The sequence below is a fragment of the Neospora caninum genome, chromosome Ia (genome assembly GCF_000208865.1).
Source record: "Neospora caninum Liverpool complete genome, chromosome Ia".
Classification (NCBI taxonomy): Eukaryota; Apicomplexa; class Conoidasida; order Eucoccidiorida; family Sarcocystidae; genus Neospora; species Neospora caninum.
Window position 1 is genome coordinate 2183647 of NC_018385.1, and position 18639 is coordinate 2202285.

The 18639-nt window shown below is 57.1% G+C and overlaps 2 protein-coding genes across 2 annotated transcripts; one reads left to right on the forward strand and one right to left on the reverse strand.

Moving 5' to 3' along the window:
* Positions 1–1922: 1922 nt before the first annotated feature.
* On the forward strand, positions 1923–3113 carry NCLIV_002360 (conserved hypothetical protein; the record flags this gene model as incomplete). The annotated part of the gene is made up of 1 exon (XM_003879735.1): positions 1923–3113. The coding sequence occupies one exon, from the start codon at positions 1923–1925 to the stop codon at positions 3111–3113; it is 1191 nt and encodes a 396-aa protein (XP_003879784.1).
* A 2745-nt stretch (positions 3114–5858) lies between these two features.
* On the reverse strand, positions 5859–17018 carry NCLIV_002370 (conserved hypothetical protein; the record flags this gene model as incomplete). The annotated part of the gene is made up of 11 exons (XM_003879736.1): positions 5859–6118; positions 7050–8167; positions 8805–8899; positions 9451–9588; positions 9972–10261; positions 10857–10971; positions 11277–11336; positions 11927–12256; positions 12557–14983; positions 15432–15824; positions 16464–17018. The coding sequence occupies 11 exons, from the start codon at positions 17016–17018 to the stop codon at positions 5859–5861; spliced, it is 5781 nt and encodes a 1926-aa protein (XP_003879785.1).
* Between the last annotated feature and the right edge of the window lie 1621 nt (positions 17019–18639).

Below are 18639 nucleotides of genomic sequence, written 5' to 3' on the forward strand. Positions count from 1 at the left end.
CCCGGCATCTACAACAAGACAGAGATAGCGAGAGAGCGGAACGGAAGCCTGCGTGAAAAAAGAAGACCAGGCGCGGACGCAGGCCGCGCGCACTCTAGTCACAGCACCGTAGAGTTTCAAGAACAAAACCTGCACAGTTGAAAGCTGCACAGATTTTCCACACAACACGCGAAACCCAGCTTCAGGGTGACTTTCCGTTTGCTGGACATGTCTGTAGCCACCTGGTAGAAGCCGCGCGTCGAAAGCTGTCACGCGGTCTCAAAAAATTCCAGAACGCTGTGAAAAGGTGCCCAAGTTGGCACATTCGACAACGTAGGCTGCCGACGATACACACAAGGAGAAACACGCCGGTGCCCGTTCTGCACAGCTTTTTTGAGTCATGCCTTGCGTTTGCGTAACCCCCTTTTTGCCGGTTTCCTCCGATTGTTGGAAGACGGCGTCAGCGCGCTCTATACGTGAGAGGATGGAGTCTTTTTTGTGGTTGTGCGAAACATGGACTTTGGGGGGGCTCGGACAACCGCGCGCGCGCGCGTGTCCCCGCTCCGCTTCACGACTGGTTTTCCAGCGCTCCGTGACACGGCGGAAAACGAGACCCGACGCACGGGGACGAATCTGCACAGAGCCGCCAGATGGTCACCGATTTCCTGCAGAGATTCAGCAAGAGAAGCGGCACAGTTTCGCTCACCTGCACTCGTGGAAGACTCGACCGCCGGACCCTTCACCCGGCTGGTCGATCCGGTGTATGGACACCTGACCGCAACGGGGCCCGGGGTCGGTCGAGGGTCCGACTGAGCAGCACACTTTTGCACAGAGCCGTTTTGACGGCTTAAGTCTTTGAGAAAACGCATGCTTCGCTTTGACCTTTTCAGCTCGTCTCGCTGTCAATGGGCAGCGAGGCAGTTTTTTTCTTCCGGTTTTCGCTCCAGTCTCCTCAGCTGTGTGCTCGACCGACCGAGCGCCTCCGCGCCGTTCCAGAGCGTTGAGGGAGCGGCGTTGCGCACGAGGCACCAGCAATCCGGTGAGAGTCTTTGCATTTCGTCTCATTGACAAGAATTAACGTTTAGAAGAGTGACGGGAGTCTTCGTTTCCTCTCTCTCTCCCCTTCTTGCTCGCTGGGTTTTGTCACCGTAAGTCTCGATCGAGGCATGTGAGGGGCGATCAAGTGGCGCGCACGATTTTCCGTCGGTCGCCGCCCACTTTTCAGCCCATCCACCCAGCACACGAGGTCTTTCCAGTCTCACGACGTTCACATCCCAGGTGAATCCCGTTCGGGTTTTTCTTGTGGGCGGAACGAGGGCTCGGGCGCCGCATGAGGACCTAACTCCTTCAGATTCTCCCATCGTCCAGCACCTGTAAGCATCGCCTTGTTGTAACTCGGACACGGAAAACCTGCCTGCAGAGAAGACTTCCGTGCAACCCCACTGTCCCCTTTACTCAAAGCCCTTCTTGAGTGGAGACATCGCGGAACGACACTCCGCATTCGATCCTCGAGGCGGACTTGCAGATGTAAATTCCCAGAGCCGTGATCCGCCCGCCGCCGCCAGTGTATCCGCGAGGCCCGTTTGTGCCTGGGTCCATGAAAAGATATCGCCCGCTCCTCTCCCAGCGTTTCTTGTTCCTTTCCGCGTGGTTCGTTTTTTGTCTTCTCTGCCTCCGCCTTCCCCCCGTGTTCGCCCTAGGGTGTCCTTCCCGCCGGAGAAAAAATTCTGGGAAGACTTTTCACCACTGAGAGAGGTCGTCGTGAACACGCCAGTCGACCCCGTCTCCCCGTTTCGGTTTCTGGTTCTCAAGCGACAGGCGTCCGTGCAGCGGACTCACTCTCTCTCGTCGGTCTTTTCTCGCGGTTCGGGGTCCTCCCCATTTCTTCTCCCCCGTCCTTTCCGCCTTCTTCCCCCCGCCTTGCCGTTTTTTTTGCCCTCGCCATGGCGCCGCCTCTCCGTCGGCCCGGACCTTCTTTGGCTCCGCCGTCTCCCCTGCGGCGGCGCGGGGGGGTCGCCCTCGCGGCTGTCTTCTGCCTCCTCGCGCTCCTCGCGCCGCAGTCTCCGTTCGCTGCCTTTTCCGCGGCCGCGACCGGTCCTGCGGAAGGCAGTTCCCCGCGCCGGCTGGGGTTTGCGAACCAGATGATTCAGATGGGTGCGCAGTTCGTGATGTACCCGGAGATGGCGAAGATGCTCCGCACCCAGGTTCAGACGTTGAAGTCGATCTTGAAGGGCCCAAACACGAAGGACCTGAAGATTCAGGTGTACTTTGACCAGCAGGACTGCGTCGTGGTCTTTGACACGATTGCGAACCAGGAGAACGGGGACAACACGGATCTCGGGTTGATCGACGCGCGCTCGATCGAAGTCCTCTTCAGCTACGGCGAACACGAAGGGCAATTCCGGTACACGATGCGCCGCTCCGAGAGCGTGCAGGTCCTCAACTTCTCCAAGGAACATGTGCAGCGGTTCAAAGTCCCCCGCGGCTGCGTCGGGACCAAAGACTCGTACTGGGTCGCCTACTGCCAGCAAGTGCGCGGCGTCTGCAACGCAGGTCGCGTGGACATACACTTCAGCCGGGAGGGCCGGGAAACGGACATGACGCCCGTGCCGACGCTCCAGCTCTCGGCCTTCATCCAGAGACGCATGAGGGAAGGACTGAACTACTACCAAGTGCTCGACTGGTTCGACACTCCGACGCCGCCGCACAACATGGTCTTCGACGCGGAACGCTGCCTGATGCACTTCCGGTACAGCTCGCACGCCCCCGAGCGCAGCCACGTGTCGTGGCTGAAGCACCGGCAGGGCGTGCGCGTGGACTTCCGCGAACTGAACGGGGAACCCGTCGCCATCAAGGCGCCGATCGTCTCGGGGTGCGGTGCCGTCGGCGTCGAAGACATCGAAGTCGCGCAGAAAGCCCTCGAGGACAACTCGTTCAAACTCCTCGTCCACTTCCGACACGTGGACCCGCACAACAACGTTTTCAACGACACCGTCGTCATCCCCAGACGCCCCGACATCCGCCCTGCGCAAGACTTTGACTACTACAACGAAGAACAACTCGAATTCAGCGACTTCTTCCCCAACCACTCCGTCACCAACCTCGGTGTCCTCGGCAGACTCCGAATGGACTAAACACACGGTACACGCCTCAAACACCAGAAACACAATCATGAACAGAACATACATATGGATATAGGCAGTATATATATATATATATATATATATACATATGCGTGGAGATGTAAGCAGCTAGTCCCGAGTGCTTGGAGGTAGTGGTGTACGTGGTGCACGTGGAAATATCCATACATTGAGTGGGACCTGCAAGGGTGCACGTCGATGTGCGTACTTGCGCATGAACATACGTGTATATATACAGAATGAATACATATACATACGTGTATATATATATATATACAGAGAAAGGCGATCTATGTATATATATATATATATATGGGTGTACGTGGACGTAGCTAGATGGGGAGTCGGTCATGTCGAACTGTCTGCGCAGTTGGAAAGAGTCTCTTTTCTTTGGTGAAACCGGGCGTGTCGTGGCCTGGCTTCCTCGTGAAGTCAACCCTGTGTCCCCTGCGTGTGTTTTCAGAGCGCGGACGGCGCGACTCGTTCTCTCGGCGCTTCCTCGTTTCCTTTTTCGCCCCATCTCTCTTTCCCAGCTTCCGTCCATTTCTCTCAGCTGCATGCAACAGGCGGCAGCGGTGAACGGCGTCTTCTCCGGTCGGCGTTCGCGTTTCCGCCGCCTCAGTTGCAACCTTCCAAAGAAGACGGAAAAGCAAAGTGTCTCCTCGAGAGATTCACAGCGGCACGGCGGGAAAGACACCGTGTGGACATCAACCTCCGCTTCCTGAGGCCCACATCTCTATTCTGTTCACGCTTGTATTTGGAGATGCGTGCACCCCCTTTTTGAGAGGGGTGAGCTCTAAAGGCGAGCGAAAGAATCTACGTTTCGTGATACGTCTCCAGGCTGCTTCTCTGCTTCAATCGTTACGCGGCTGTCGCGGGACGAGGCAAAGGCGTTGGAACCTGCCTGACGCCAGGGGGCTCGGGGTCCCGTGTCGGGACAGCCGAATCGTCTGCATCGACTCCAATAAAGACGGTTCACGAAGCTACAAGTTGGGACAGAAAGAGATGTAGCTCTGTTTTGCATTTGCTGTCCAGTTCGGTGTGAGTGGGAATCAGAGAAGACGTTTTTCTCGGAAACAAGAAGCCTTTCAGGATTGTGGGTGTGAATGCGTGGTAGGTGGGAACGTGCGGTGGGGCAGTAGCGAGGAGAAGAGGTGGGGAAAGGAGACAGACGTCCGTCTCCACGAGAGAGGTGAAGTGCTCTTGCGAATGTCCGGGGGTTAAGACGTGCACGGAGATTGCCACGCGATTCTTCACGCATCTCTCAAGTTGCCGAAATTAACGAGTCGATACAAAAATGTTCATATCGGAGATATGAATTTCTGGCGCCAAAGGATACTTGTAAACGTGTATGCACTTCTACCATATATATATATATATATGTAGATAGGTAGATGTATTTGGATATGCCTGGATATGGATACGTGTGGTTATGGAATACATATCCTCACGTGGGCTTGTTTAGAGAGAGTGAGATGTTTATGGTTCTCGACGTTTGAAAAGGGGTTTCGGAAAGGGATGTGCGCTTTTGGGTGGTGAGCCGTTGATTTGTGATCCGGAAGAATTCGATTTTTAGGAACAGGTTTCGCTCGTTTTCTCTCCGCTTTTCGCTCGTATTCTGTCCACTTTTCACTCGTTTTCTCTCCACGTTTCGCTTTTCTGGCGTCGCTACTCCTGCCACCGGGCACCGATCCGCGGGCAGGAGATAAATTCTTTTTGCACGTGATCTGCGCCGCGAGTCACGCCCTGCTAGCTTGCTGTTTCGTCTCGTCGAACACCCCTCCCCGTCGATCAGAGACTTCCCTTGTCTCCCTAGACGCCCGCCTCCAAAATACTCGATTCACACGTTTAACACAAATTCATGAATGCATCAATCTCCTGCCGCGTGCCCCACAGTGTGAAAGACCTTCGTCAGCCACTCTCATGCGCCTAGGGGAATACGGTTACTGCATATAGATAGGTAGATATATATGCATATGTATGTATGCATCTATACATCTGTATATTACAAATGGCTATGCACACGCATATATATATATATATATATTGATATATGCGTACACTGCTACACATTCGTATGCGCGTAAACACATAGGAACCGCTGTGTGTATTAATATACACGTTGATATAAATATGGAGGGGTCCCAGGTTTGAAAGCGGTAACAAATGAGTGACGCGGTTGTGATGAGTTTGGAGAGCTCAGAGGAAAGTCGTTTTGTCTTGATTTGAGAGACGCCAGAAGGGAATCCTGCGAATTGAAAACCGCGAAAATATTGCAGAGTCCCACGGGGCCTCGGGTGTTTCAGCCACTCCCAGAACGCCGCTTTTTTATCTCGTTTCTTCCTCTGTTTTCCAAGTCCATCGATACCCTCTGTTTTCCAAGTCCCTCGGTACACACTGTCATGTGGATAGACAGTGACTGCACATCGTCAGACATCGCGATACGTATACCTGCATGTCAATAGAGATACAGATGTGTGTGTCAAGATGAAGAAGGGATGGACACTGCGGGAGATCAGGAATCTCTCCATATTTACATTTGTACCTATAAATTCAAATAAATATTCATATATATACATAGATGAATAGACAGATCTATGTAGAGTGACACGGGAGGGTACAGCAGCAGGCGGCACATGCCCGCATGACAACGCGTTTGGCCGCGTGTCCTTTCCTCTTTTGTCTCTCGTTTCGCCCGGGGGGTTCGTTGCCGCACCCGACAGCAGTCTCGCGGTGTCCTTATCTGGGCCCTGAGCTTTCAGGGGATCGGTTTGGCGCTTGCTTTCGCCGCATTTTCTTCGATGCCTTTTTCTCTTTCTCCGACGGTGCCTCGCCGCGAGAGAGCGGCTGGACCACCACGTCCACGCGCATGCCGCGCACGAAAGGACCCACAAAGACGCGGAAAGGTCCAGCGCCCTCAACGACCGCGCCGACGCCGCGGTGCCCAAAGGCATGCAACACCGGCGGATGACTCGCTTCCAGAGGCGTCTCCCTCGGCTCTGCGAAACACGCAGAATGCAAGCGAGAAGAGGACGAAGAGGAAGGAGAGGACGAAGAGGAAGGAGAGGAAGAGGAAGGAGAGGAAGAGGGAGAAGAGGAAGAAGAAGGAGAGGAAAAGGGAGAAGAGGACGAGGATGCACCGAGGGAAAGCGACGACGAGGGATCAGTTTTCAAAGAGAGGTGGCTGACAGAAGAAGCTCTCGTCGAACTGGACCCGCTCGCGTTTTTTCCGCGGACGACGCGAAGGTGAAGGGGACGGACGACAGAGACAGCAGACGAAGGAGAAGAAGAGAGGGAGGGATCGGAACTCTTTTCCTTTCCTTCAGGTGTCGTTGCGGCACCATCTGCGGTTGGTGAATCGAGACGGCAGTGGAGGGGCGGTCCTGAGAACGCCAGGAAACGAGCAGAGCAGAGAGCCAAGGAAAAACGTTGGGGACGCGAAAAGAGAGACGAGGAGCACCTCCGTCTCCACCGCACTGGCGCGCGTGAACCGAAAGACCGGAGCGATGGATTGCCGCCGCATTTGCACATCTTTTGCAAGAGAAAACGACCTCTGTGCAATCTCCCGGTTCCGTCACGCAGCCCAAGGCAGAGCACTGGATTGGATAGCCAGGGAACTGTGCTCCCATTAATAAGGATCATAATATAAGACACCAGGCATGCAATATACGAATCAGATAAGAACTGAAGCTAGACTCCCTGTTACAGATTATAAAATGGGATTCCTAGGTTTCTTGAAACTTCTGGTCACACACACGCAAGCGACGGCTGGGCGAGGCGGACTGTCATCTCTATCTTCAGCGAGGACTACCTACGAGGGAGTGGATTCGGAGTGCTGCTGGAGACGCTTTCTCTTTGCTCTCTCCAGTCATTTGCTTCCTTCTCTTCTTGCCGCATCCTTCAACTTCCTTCGCTCCAGACAGGACTCACCTTCCCGGGCGCTGGTTCCTCCGTCTGAAGCGTCTTCGCCTTCTCTGTCGTGCAAGTGACGATTTGCCTCGACCGCGCCGCGGGTGACGCGACAGGTGTCCATCAGCTGTCTCCAGAGCCAGGGCGGCAGAACCTGGAAACGTTCGACGTGAGAAACAGGTTGGTTCTCCTTCTGCGCGCTCGCTGCGGGCGCGCCCCTCGCCAGAGAAGAGACAGGCGCCCCCGGCTGGCCCTGCTGCCCCACAGAGAGCCCGCGTCGCGGGTTCGCTGTCTCTCCTTCGCAGGCGAGACCGACAGCGTGCGTCGGGTGTCCATACACCGGAGGCGTCAGGTCGAGGACTTCGAACTGGAGAGGCGCCAGGTCGTGGGCGAGATCTTTCGAGACGGTGTCTCCTCCATGCGCCTTGGCTTCGTCCGACTGCATCGGCCCGGGCGCGCGGGGTTCGGTGACGCTGCAAGAAGTCTTCGCCCGCATGCTCGGGGGCTCCTCGCCGTCAGCTCGCGCTCCCAGCCCTCTCTCTCCACACGCTGAAGAGCCTGAAGACGAAGAGGACGCAGAAGGCAAAGCAGGGGAAGACGAGGAGAAACGGGGCGAAGAGGGAAACGGGGAGGCTTGGAACCAGGAGAAGTAGGGAAAGAAGATGTCGAGGTGGATGGCGTCGACGAGCGTCTTCAGCTTCTGCATGCAGAGCCAGTTGGCGAGCGCGAAGGACTCGTGTCGTTCGAGCGCCTCCACGCAATTCAGAACAAGCTCTTCTTTCCATGCGCTCCGATGCAGCCACTGCAACGCCTGCACTGTCGCGTCACACCCCACAGACCGGGGCGAGGACGAAGAGAGCGGAGACGAAAAAAAGCACGAAGAAGCGAACGGAGAGGGATACAGGGGAGCAGCGCGAGCTCCGGAAGGACGTGGACGGAGACGAGAGGGCGAACACGGACTCGAAGGCGCCTGTGGATAGGGAGGGGCTGCCTGCGGAAGCAGTGAAGAAGCAGAGGCGCCGAGCCAGGAAGACACGGACGGAAGAAGATCCTGCGTCGCAGTTGTCGAAGGCTGAGAATCGTCGCCGGTCGCCTCGTCGACCAGCGCCTCGCCAGCAACCATGGCATCCGGAAGTTCCCTGCGAGAGTAAAACATCGAGAAAAAGAGGAAAGAGATGGAGACCAACCAGAGGCTTTCAGGACAGAAGCTGTGTGTGAAAACGGACAACGTGCGTGCCTGCTAAAAACGAGGAAACGTCTTCCTCTCCAGAGCCCGCGCAGACAAGAGGCGGGGAAACAGATATTGTGGTACACCCACTTCTTCCCTGTCATCTCCCTCTCTGTCTTGTCTTCTTCTCTTTTCCTTCTCTCTCTGTCTCGTCTTCTTCTCTTTCCCTTCTCTCTCCGTCTTGTCTCCTTGTCTTTCCCTTCTCTCTGTCTTGTCTCCTTGTCTTTCCCTTCTCTCTCTCTCTGTCTTGTCTCCTTGTCTTTTCCTTCTCTCTCTGTCTTGTCTTTGTCTCGCCTCTCTCTTCGCCTCCCCTTCTCGTTCCTTAATCAAACGATTGGAGGCCGCAGGCAAACACCGGCGCCGTCAAAAGAGATTTTAAAAGCGGGCCGGCATGCGAAGTCGAGAGCGATCCCGCGTCCACACGGTCTTCTCAGTTCAACGTTTTCCTCAGCCTTGCGCTGTTCAAGACAAAGAACTTGAAAACGAGAAAGGCTCGCGAGAACCGAAACCTTTCTTCGCCTTCTCGCCTGGCGCCCTTCCTCTCTCACCAGTCCCGGTAGTGCCAGTCGCGGAAGGCAAGGCAGACGGCGATGATTTGTGAGGCCTTCAAGTCGTGCAGTTCGTCTTCTAGAATGCACTTGATCTGAACGGCCCAGAGAGACAAGCGGCAAGCTCGTTTTGAAGGACAGCAGAGAAGCAGCGAGGACACTGGGCCGGCTGAGAGACGAAAATGACCCCAGAAGGCAAGGAGGGACAGTGGAGTAAGCTGGAACACAAAACGCCTCGACCTGTGGGAGAATTTCAATCACCATCCGCGAGCAAGTACGTCTCCACACACAGGGTGCAAATCGGCACCGTGAGACACTCAAAGGCAGCGTACGTACACTACGGGGGACGGCACCTACATAAGCAAACACAGGTTTATCTACAGAGAACAGGTTCACAACTGCGCATCGACATATGAATATATAAACATAGATGACACAGAGAGACATCACACAGTGTCGCCGAAATGCATATGGACTCCCTCAAACTTTTATGTGCACATTTGTGTGTATTTCCGTGTTGCGAGCAGCGTTGTTTCTGGGACGGTTTCCAGATTGACTCGGTTCTAAGCTTGTTTCAACACTTTAGCATCAGCCTTTCCGTCACCTCCCTTGCGGAGGACCAGCGTTCATTGCTCTTTCCAGTTACCTGGTAGAGAAGGTGGAGAGAGGTAGGTGTCCAGAACTCGAGGGCGTCGACTGCCTCGACGATCGAGACAAGCGCGGCTGCGTCGAGTGTCTTCAAGACCCGCCGACATGCACGGATGTCGAAGGGACACGGCGGCAGCTGCGAGAGCAAAAATTCGAGAAAAGAACAAGCCAAGACACGGCTAACCGCGGAGAGGAGGCAAATCGATACGCAGATATGTCTACATTTAAATCTTCAAAAATACATATACATACACATAAATGCTTGTATACGTTCATGGACAAAGATATGTTAAGTGCACGTACGTGTCTTGAAAATGCATACAAAATTAGGTTTGGGCAGATGCGCGAACGTTCGGGGATTTCTGAAAGAGACAGAGAAACGTGGAAGTCGACGGCAGGATCAGTTCGAGAGACGGACGTTCACCAGGCCATCTTCCGTACGGCAGAGAGGAACGGGATGTTTCTTCCATCAAGAAATGAAGTTGCGAAGATTGAGAGTTCACTGAGCGTCCGCCTCACCACTGGGAACGCCAACGGGGACGACCGGGGAATTTCCCTCTCGACCCGAGCCTCGCTCCTCTCAGCGTCTGTGCTCAGAGCAGAGGCCGGAACTGAAGACGAGGAACGCGAGAACCCAGACGAAGAAGAAGGAGAAGAAGACGTGAATATGGCGAGCAGGTGAGAGGTGAAGGGGACATCGACGTAGCGGAGTTTGGCACAGGAGGAAAGGACCTGGGACGCGTTAAGAGGCGAAATTGAACTCGTAGGGCGACGCAGCAGCTCGGCGACAAAGCGAGGAAGACACCACCCTGGAAAGGCAGACGGCACGAGAGGAACACCAAAGAGAGACAGGGAGACATGCAAAAAAGGCGAGACGTCGAGAGAAAAGTAGACGGAAGGAGAGAGAGGAGGCAGCCGCGAATCGCGAGATTAAGAAGCTAAAGACAGGAGGGGACAACGGGCGCGGGCAGAGTGGACTTTCTCGTCTTTGTCTCCCCCTTCCGCGTCTTTGTGTTCATCCTTCTTTGCGGTGCCTTCGCTGTCACCAGTACGCCGTGAAGCCTTCTTTTCGGCCTCCCATCTTCAGTCTTCCGCCTCTCTCCTCTATCTGTTTCTCGGGCGTTTCCCTCCTCTCGCTCTCTCGCTGCTCTGCTCCCCTCTCTGGGGCCCATCCGTTCGCAAAGGCACCACTTCGCGCTTCTCTCTCTGTCCCCACGCTTTGTCTCTGTCTCTCTGCATATCTGCCTGGCCTTAAGCTTTCTCTCGTTGCCTCTCGATCTTCCTTCTCGTCCGCGTCTCTACGTCCGTCTTTCTCTTTTCTGGCGGGTGCGCGTCTCCTTCCGTGCACGCTTCCCCACGCTGTCGCCATGTCGCCCTGTCGCTGTCTGCCCCGCGGGCACTCACGGATGAGCAGGCGCAGGTGCGAGTCCGCAGGCTGGAAGTCGCCAAACCTCGCCAGCGTCGCCAGCATTTGCGTCATCGCCAGGACGCTCGTCGGCGCTCCGGAGGTAAGCTGAAGCTGCAGCGAGAGACGAGACATAGTGCGCAATTTCGAAAACCTATGAAAGCTGAGAGAGGCGGAGGCACGTCCATCGGACCCAACGCGCAACGCTCACCAGCGGCATTCCAGCGATGCCCGACGCTCTCCTTTCCCCTCCTCTTGCCTTCGTCGGCTCCTTTTTCTTCCCTCTCCCGTGTGCGTCTTGAAACTCTCTCTCTCTCGCTTCCTGGCTTTTCATAGAGTCCCCCCCCTTCTCGATTTCGTTCCCCCTCTGTCTCGGAGCCGCTGTGTCTCCCTTCCCGCCACCCGCCTGCCGCTCTCACTTTGATGACTTGCTGAAGCAGGGAAAAGCTGTAAAATCCGTTGCGGCTGATCATGTTGGCCTGCAGAATAGCGCACGGGCGCAAAACCCTCGCTGGGTGTCGTGCGAGGGGAGGCTCGCCCTGCCGCCTGGACACAGCGAGACTTCGCCCGTGCCTCTCCCGCTGAGCCCCTCTCGAAACGCGTCGCCTCCGCGACTCTCCCAAGCGACAGCACATTTCGCCCTTTTTGTGGCGCAGGAGCACAAAGACAGCGAAGGGGACACGCGCATGCACACACTCAGAGAGAGACAAAGGAACGCACATCGCGGAAGCCAAGTTGATAAATATATACATATGCATATATAAGTAAATGTAAGAATACAGAGACATCAAGATGTATCCATAGACCTATATATATATATATATATATATATGTCTACATTTGTAATATATGCAGAGGCAGCGAAACGCAGCGACGAAGCAATCGAGATCAGCAGGTGTCCAGGCCCTCAGCCGCATCACGGACAATTCCTCAGCAGCAAAAGACCGGGAGATCCAGTACATGCTGCACGGCTATATATATATATATATATATACATTTGCATCGATGCGCCGACAGATAGACGGACGTGTGCAGAGGTGGCCTTCAAACGGGAGGCGCACCAGCTTACCGCGAGGACAAAGTGATTTGAGTTGCCTCCGGCGGCATGCCCGTGCCCCGGCGCGTCTTCGGCTTCCGCCAGCTCTGGGGGGAAGGGCGGCGAAGGCTCGTTTCCGGCGTCTTCCGCGAGCGGCGCAGGGGCCACGCGCGCGGGCGTCTCCGCCTTCGCCTGCAAGGCGTTTTGGGCGTTCTGGCGAGAAGCCGCGCGAGTCGTCTTCAGCGCGAGCGCGCGGGTCAGCGGCGGATGAACAAACCGCAGGCGCAGCAGACCCAACAGCACCTGTCCCGAAGTGCTGTCGTGGATGAAGGCGTGTCGGCGATGCAGCTCGTTGCACAGCGCCTGGACACGGGAGAAACAAAACAGAGACACTGACGTACAGGCACAAAGAGACAGAAGGCGAAGCGAAAAGCGACAGAAGGCGAAGCAAAAGGGTGAGACAAGCAGAAGCAATCCTGACAAGAGACCGCACGGTGAACGGCTGGGAATGGAAGCCGAGGGAAACGAGAGAGGAACGCGAAAGAGCATGCGACGAAACCGTCTCTGCTAAACCCGTAGGTCTCTCTATCATCGCTTTTCTATCTCTAGCCCCATGTTTCTCTCTCTGGGCTCGATCTTTGAGGCGTTGGCTGGTCCACGTACGAGCATCATCCGGTCAAAGAGAGCGGGGTCACTCGTCCGCGCCTGCAGTTTTCCCAGCGTTTGCACGAGGCCAATCAAGCTGCCAAGCTGCGCACGCTCCAGGGTCTCGCCTTCTCCGTCTGAAGACAGTCGAAGGGAAGGCGAACCGGCGCGGGGAAACGGCGGGGCTTCTCCAACGATGAGGCGAGCGAGCGCGTCAATCAGATGCTGGTCGTACACCTCGGCTTTCATCGCGAGCATGACGATGTTGTGCATTTCTGTCAGTTTGAGCCTCTTTCCGCTGTACCCGAACGGCGGCCCACAGTTGGATGCTTCGTCGCATTTCTCAAGGGCCTTCCCTTCCGAGACACCCCGGTCGCCGTCCGAATCTGTGCCGGCTTTCACCTTCGTCTCTGTTCTCGGCGAAAGGTTCGCGCTCTTCTGCATGGAGCACGCACCTCTCCTAGCTCCACTTTCCTCCTGCTCTGCCGTCTCTCTCGCCGTCTCGTTCGTTTCTCTGTTGGGGCTGTGGAGCCGCATCTCCAGGCCACTCTCGCCGGTTTCTTTTCTGCTTGCTTCGGCCTGCGTGCGCCTCTCGGGAACCTCGCCCATCAGCTCGGCGACTCGGTGCGCGAGTGCATGCACGAAGACTGCGTCGCGAACTTCCTGTCTCCCCAAGGCCCCCAGAATGCCCCGCGTCTCCGCGAGCCCGACGGCCGAAATCAACCCCGTCAGGACCCGCAGCAGGAGGTCTTGGAGCCCAGCTAGCCACTCCTCCGACCGCCGGCGCGGAGACACTTCGGCCGCTCCGGGGGTCGCGCCCGGGGGACGCCGAAGAGTCTCGGCGTCGGAACCAGATGAGGGCGAAGGGGCGAGCGCCGCCTCTTGAGGAGAGGCTTCGTGTGGCGGAGGGACTTGGGTCTGGCCCTCCCTTTTTGCAGCTTTTGTGGGATTCGATTCCGACGCGAGGGAGGAGGCAGCTGACAGCCACGGCAACTCGACCACCTGATGCTTGAAGTGGTTCAAGGCCTGCAGGAGCTGCACAGCCTCGCGCGCGGCGCAGAGGGAGACGGCCTGGCCCGCCGCGACGAGCACCTCCGGAGAGGGGCCCTGAGCAGTCGCCGACAACGGAGACGACGAACAAGACTGAGGAGATGAAGCGAAAAAAGAGGAAAATGCGGCAGCCGAGGCAGGAGAGAAGGAAGAAACGGGGGCGAGGTTTTGTGCGGTAGGGAGAGAAGAGGCAGGAAGTGTGTGCAGAGAAGTCCACGCGCATATCGCACTGAGCGGAGGCTCCGGGAAGGGCGAAGAGGAGAGCGCAGCTGGAGAGAAGCAAGACTCGGGGGCCGAAGCCGGAGAAGAGAGAGCGAGGACAGTCGAAGGTGACGCAGAGGAAAACGGGGAAGGATGTGCAACACACGATGGCCCAGAAAGACAATAAGGCGAGAGAGAAGAGGCAGGAGAGACAGGAGCCGGGGCTGTGTCTGAAGCGCCTGCGTCTCGCAAGACGGCGTCCCCAGATGCAGAGGATGAAAACGGAGACGAGCGGAGAAAGGTGGCGTGCTGCTGTCGGTCCCAGTTCCAGAGAGAAAAGTAGAGGGAAGCCCAGCATTTCTGCTGAACGTCGAGGGGCAACGAGGGGAGCGGACACGTCGCCAGAGACTGGAGAGCAACGCGAAAGACCACAGCTGGGTGCCAAGCGTCAGGTCCTTTCCCCACGTCTGACGTTCTTTCCGCTTTCTCGCCGAGTCCCTCCTGCGCTGCATTTGCGTGGCTCTTCGCCACGCAGTTCTCTCTGGAAGCCCCGTTCCCTTCCCTCGCCTTCTCCCCAGCCGCCTCGACCGGCTTTGTCTCTGTTTCGAGAGGACCGACAGTGCTGTGGGGCGTCGCTCTGGTCGTCCCCGGCGACTGATTTCCGCCGTGTCTCTGACCTCGTGGCACAGAGCTTTTGTGTGTCGGGAAAACGCGATCGAGGAGCGACCGGAGAACCGGCATCTGGACTGCGAATCCCGAGGCGCGAGGAAGCAGAGACAACACCCCGAGAACCAAGAGCTGTCTATACACCCACGCCGAGACTCCCCCGTCTTCATTTCCCTCGATTTCGTCTACCCAGAGGCGAGTGGAAACCGGAAGGAGCGGCCGCGCGGAAAAGGTGTCCAGCCTCGGCGAAAGAGGAGCCGGCAGACGCTTCAACGCACGGCCTGCCGAGGAGACTGTCTCCTTAGGGGTGGAGACGGGGTGTGGGGAGGAGACAGTTTGTGGCGCTGTTTGGAGGTCCGGCTTGCGGGCGGACAGCGTCGTTTGCTCTTCCGTGCATTTCGGAGATTGGCCAGGCAACGAAGGAGACGGGAAGGAAGAAGGTGCGGAAGAGTGGAGCTTCCGGTCGGAGAGAAGAAGCGCCAGGAGACGAACAGAGAGGTGCTCTAGCGCGAGGCTAGTCGAGACAGCCTGACAGGGCATCGCACGCAGAGCCATTCCTCCGCCTTACGCCGGGGCCGACCAGCGCGACTGTGAAACCAGACTGAAAGGCGACAGAGCGCGGGAGCGATAGACCTACGTCGAGACGCGTTCCCTTTTTGCTTGTGAAGAAGAGGCAGTCGACAAACCAGACTACACCTCCCCTTTTATACACATCCTCTTCATAATCACACGGACTGGCAGATATCCATGCATGCATGAATAGTGATGTGCATGGGTGCACGCGGGTTCCCAGGTTTTCCTTGAAACATCTACCATGGCTGTGCTGACTCAAAACACCGCACTCACGGCATTATTCATATATACAAAGGGAGAAGATAGAGATGTATATGTACATATATATATATATATATATATATGCATTTACCCTAATTGGAACGTGTCCTTGTCCTAGTTTCTTCGTCGTTTGGAGCCCTACCTTGAAGAGACAGAGGTCACGTTGTAGGAGGCAGTCTGCAAGGTCGCCTTCTGTTTCTGTTTTCTCTGTATTCTCCCTGATAATTTCCATGAGTGCGTTTTCTTCGCTCTCCGCTTTGGTCAAGCCCTGCTCCTGTCCGGTCTGAATCGCGGCCGCCAGTCGTGCGACGCATGCAGCCCCGCCATCGCTGTCTCGCTGGTGCTCCAGAAACGCTTTTATTTCTCCTCGAAAGCACCGCCAAGTCGACAACAGAGCGTCGCTCTGCTCAGAAGCCGCGGAAGAAGCGACGGGCGCTGAGGCAGAAGACGGAGGGAAGGAAGGAGGGAGAGGCAGCGAAGCGAGAGGAGAGACTGGCGAACTGGGGAACGACGAACGAAGGCCGAATGCGAGAGGCTGAGACAGAGACGCAAACGACAAAGAAGACGGCGAGGAAAGTTCGGAAGATTCAAACGAAGGCAGGGGCTCTGACTCCGGTGCCAGGGGCTCGCCGCGCCGAAGGGGAGGAGCTAAGTGGGCGAGGCAGCGTGACGCCTGGAGATTCCTTGCGACTCCGCGGGACCCCGTCGCGGTTTGTGACGGTTGACCCGACGCGTTTTGGAGCTCGAGAGGCCAGGGATACGCACCCCGCGAGGGAGAAGGGGAAGTCGAAGGAGACGAAAGACTGTCGGGAGACGGACGCGGCGACGAACGCCACGGAGACTCCGAAGACGAAGAGCAGTCCGAGCAGATCGAACGAGGGAAGAGTGACAGCAGAGAATGCGTGGAAAGTGAGCGCAAAGACCGACAAGAACCAGCAAGAAGAGAAAATATCGGTGCGGCCGGCGACAGGGAAGAGGCCTTTGGGGGTATCATTCCAGAGTGATCACGAGTTCTCGTCCACTGGTAAGAAGGAGAGGCAGAAGACCAGGCGGGCAGGACAGGATTGCCTGCGTCGCCGTTTTCAAGTGCAGACGTGTCCGTTCTTGTCTGCCTTCTTGTCCGTCGGGAATCTCCTCTCCACCTCGATTCCTCTTCGCTTTCTGGGCCGCTCACTTTGCGCGCGTCTCCGGAGTCTCCTCGCGTCAACCTCACGCGTCCCTGTTTCCCCTGCGGCAGGAAGCACGCGAGGCGCAGGAGCGCCTGCTCGTCCGGCAGAGCGCGCCGAGCGGAAGCCGACGAGAAGGCAGCGCTCTTTTCACCCTCTCTGCAGGTGGAGGGGAAGCAAGCGCCTCTCTCCAGATCGTGGCGTTGCCACACCAAAGCCTTCCCTCGGCCGTGCGGGGGCAGAGAGCGTGCGGATGGCCGGCAGGGAGAAGCGCAGGCAGACTCAGACGGCTGTCTGCCTTGCTGACGCCGAGAGAGCGGCGCGAAACGCTCGCTGAGTTTGTGCGCATTTTCTACCCGAAGTTTTGAGTGGTCGACGGCCGGGGAGACTTCCACGTTGAGGGTTGGCGAAAAAGGCGCAGGGACAATGGAGTTCTGGAGACGAAGAAGAGAAGAAACAGAGAGCGTTTTCAACGCCCGAGACGGCAGGCAGGCGTGCCCCTTCGCCCTGGAGGACAGCGGCGCTCGGGAAGAGCGAACGGCGGGGAGGGGAGTGAACACCATTTGCCGACTGGGAAACGGGAGCGGAAGGCGGAAGGCGGAAGACAGCAAGCGAAAGGTGAGATCCGCGAGGAAGACGGCGAGGCGAGACGGTGGAGACGGCTCATTCTCAAGAGCGCAAATAAGCAAGAATCGGCGTATCAGCCGGGAGTTGCCCAGGACACAGCCGCTGTGGCGAAGCAACTGCCTGACCGCGTCACCCTAGAGAGAAGCTCTGTCAACGCAGAAACTGGGGTGTACGGACAGCAGAAAATGCACGCGGTTTTCACGCAAGCAGGCCAAGGGGAAACGCGCGTGGTCTGTTGCCCCCTGGTCGAATTCTGTGTGGACGATTGCCGCAAGAACTCGTGGGGACTCTCTACTGAAACCGTTCTGTCTCCCCACTCTTTGGCGCGTGTGTGAGGGTTAAAAACAGAGACTTTGGAGGGGGAAACCGCAGGTTTCAGGTGTTCCGAAATTTCGGAGAGACTCGCAAAGGCGGAAGGAGCTGTTCCGCCGACGGAAGCATCGCATGCCCCAGCTCGCGCCCTGCTGTAGGCTCGGCTTCGCCGGGGTTCTGTGCGGGCGCGAAACTCGAGGCTCCGTCTCCCAGTACAAGCAAGGCGAGACACACGTAGAGGGAATGCAGACGTGAACCTTAACGAAACCCCCGCTTGCCACTGAAGCGCCGTTCCAGATTCTCCCGCTTCCTCCCGAGGTAAGCAGCTGCGCCACGCGCCGCGCTACGAGTGCTGATTTTCGTGCTGTCTTGTCTGGGAGCACACTTTTCGCCGTGGAACCGCGGACGGCAGTTGCCAGGCGCGAAGTAGGAGTCGCTGGCTGTTTGACCGTAACGCTCAACTAGGCAAAGGTGCCGCGAAGAACGCTCGAGATCGGCCACACCTGGAATTTTCCGTTTTCACACGAAGCGCAAATGGCCGGTTCGTCTGCGTTCCACTCGGTTTTCGTATGGGTGAACCGTCTATGCTCAAATTTCTGCGCGGGGAACTTGTTTCCAGCGACGCTCCTTCCGCCGTCCGCAGTCCTGCCCTGAGAACCGAGTGGACTTGCGTGGCGTACCGTTCTTGTGACGCGCCAGTTTTCTTTTTTCCCGAGCCTTTGAAAAGCCCTCCTTTGAGCCGAGCTCCGGTCCACGCTGTAGCCTGTGGAAAACGCCATGGGTCGAGTTTTTCTCGCTGCGTTGCCGAGTCCTCGGCAGCCCTGTGCCTGGTGCAACTCGCGTCAACTGACCGTCGTCTGTGTGTCGCCGGCAGCCTCTTGCCTGGCCGTTCCCCAACCTCGGAGCCGCGCTCCGTCTTTGCTCGATTCGGCAAACGAAAGACAGCGGTTCTGCGACTTCCTGCCCGGCAAGAACGGCTGTTTCCAAAACGAGCTTGCGCCCGCCAAGCACTTGAGGCGGCAGCGCTGCATGCAGATGAAGCCAACGTCTGCCTTGTGCCCATGTCCCTCGCCTTCGAAGGGCCTTTCCCCTCAAGCAAATCGGTCCTCGTTCATCTCAACTCTTTCCCTCGCGTCCCCCGGGCTCACATCCCCCGCCAGGGCGGGTTGCCGGTGGTCGGCGGTCTTTTCTGCAAAGGACACTTCTCCCTTCTCTCGCCTCGCTGTCCACAGCCGGATGCGTCCA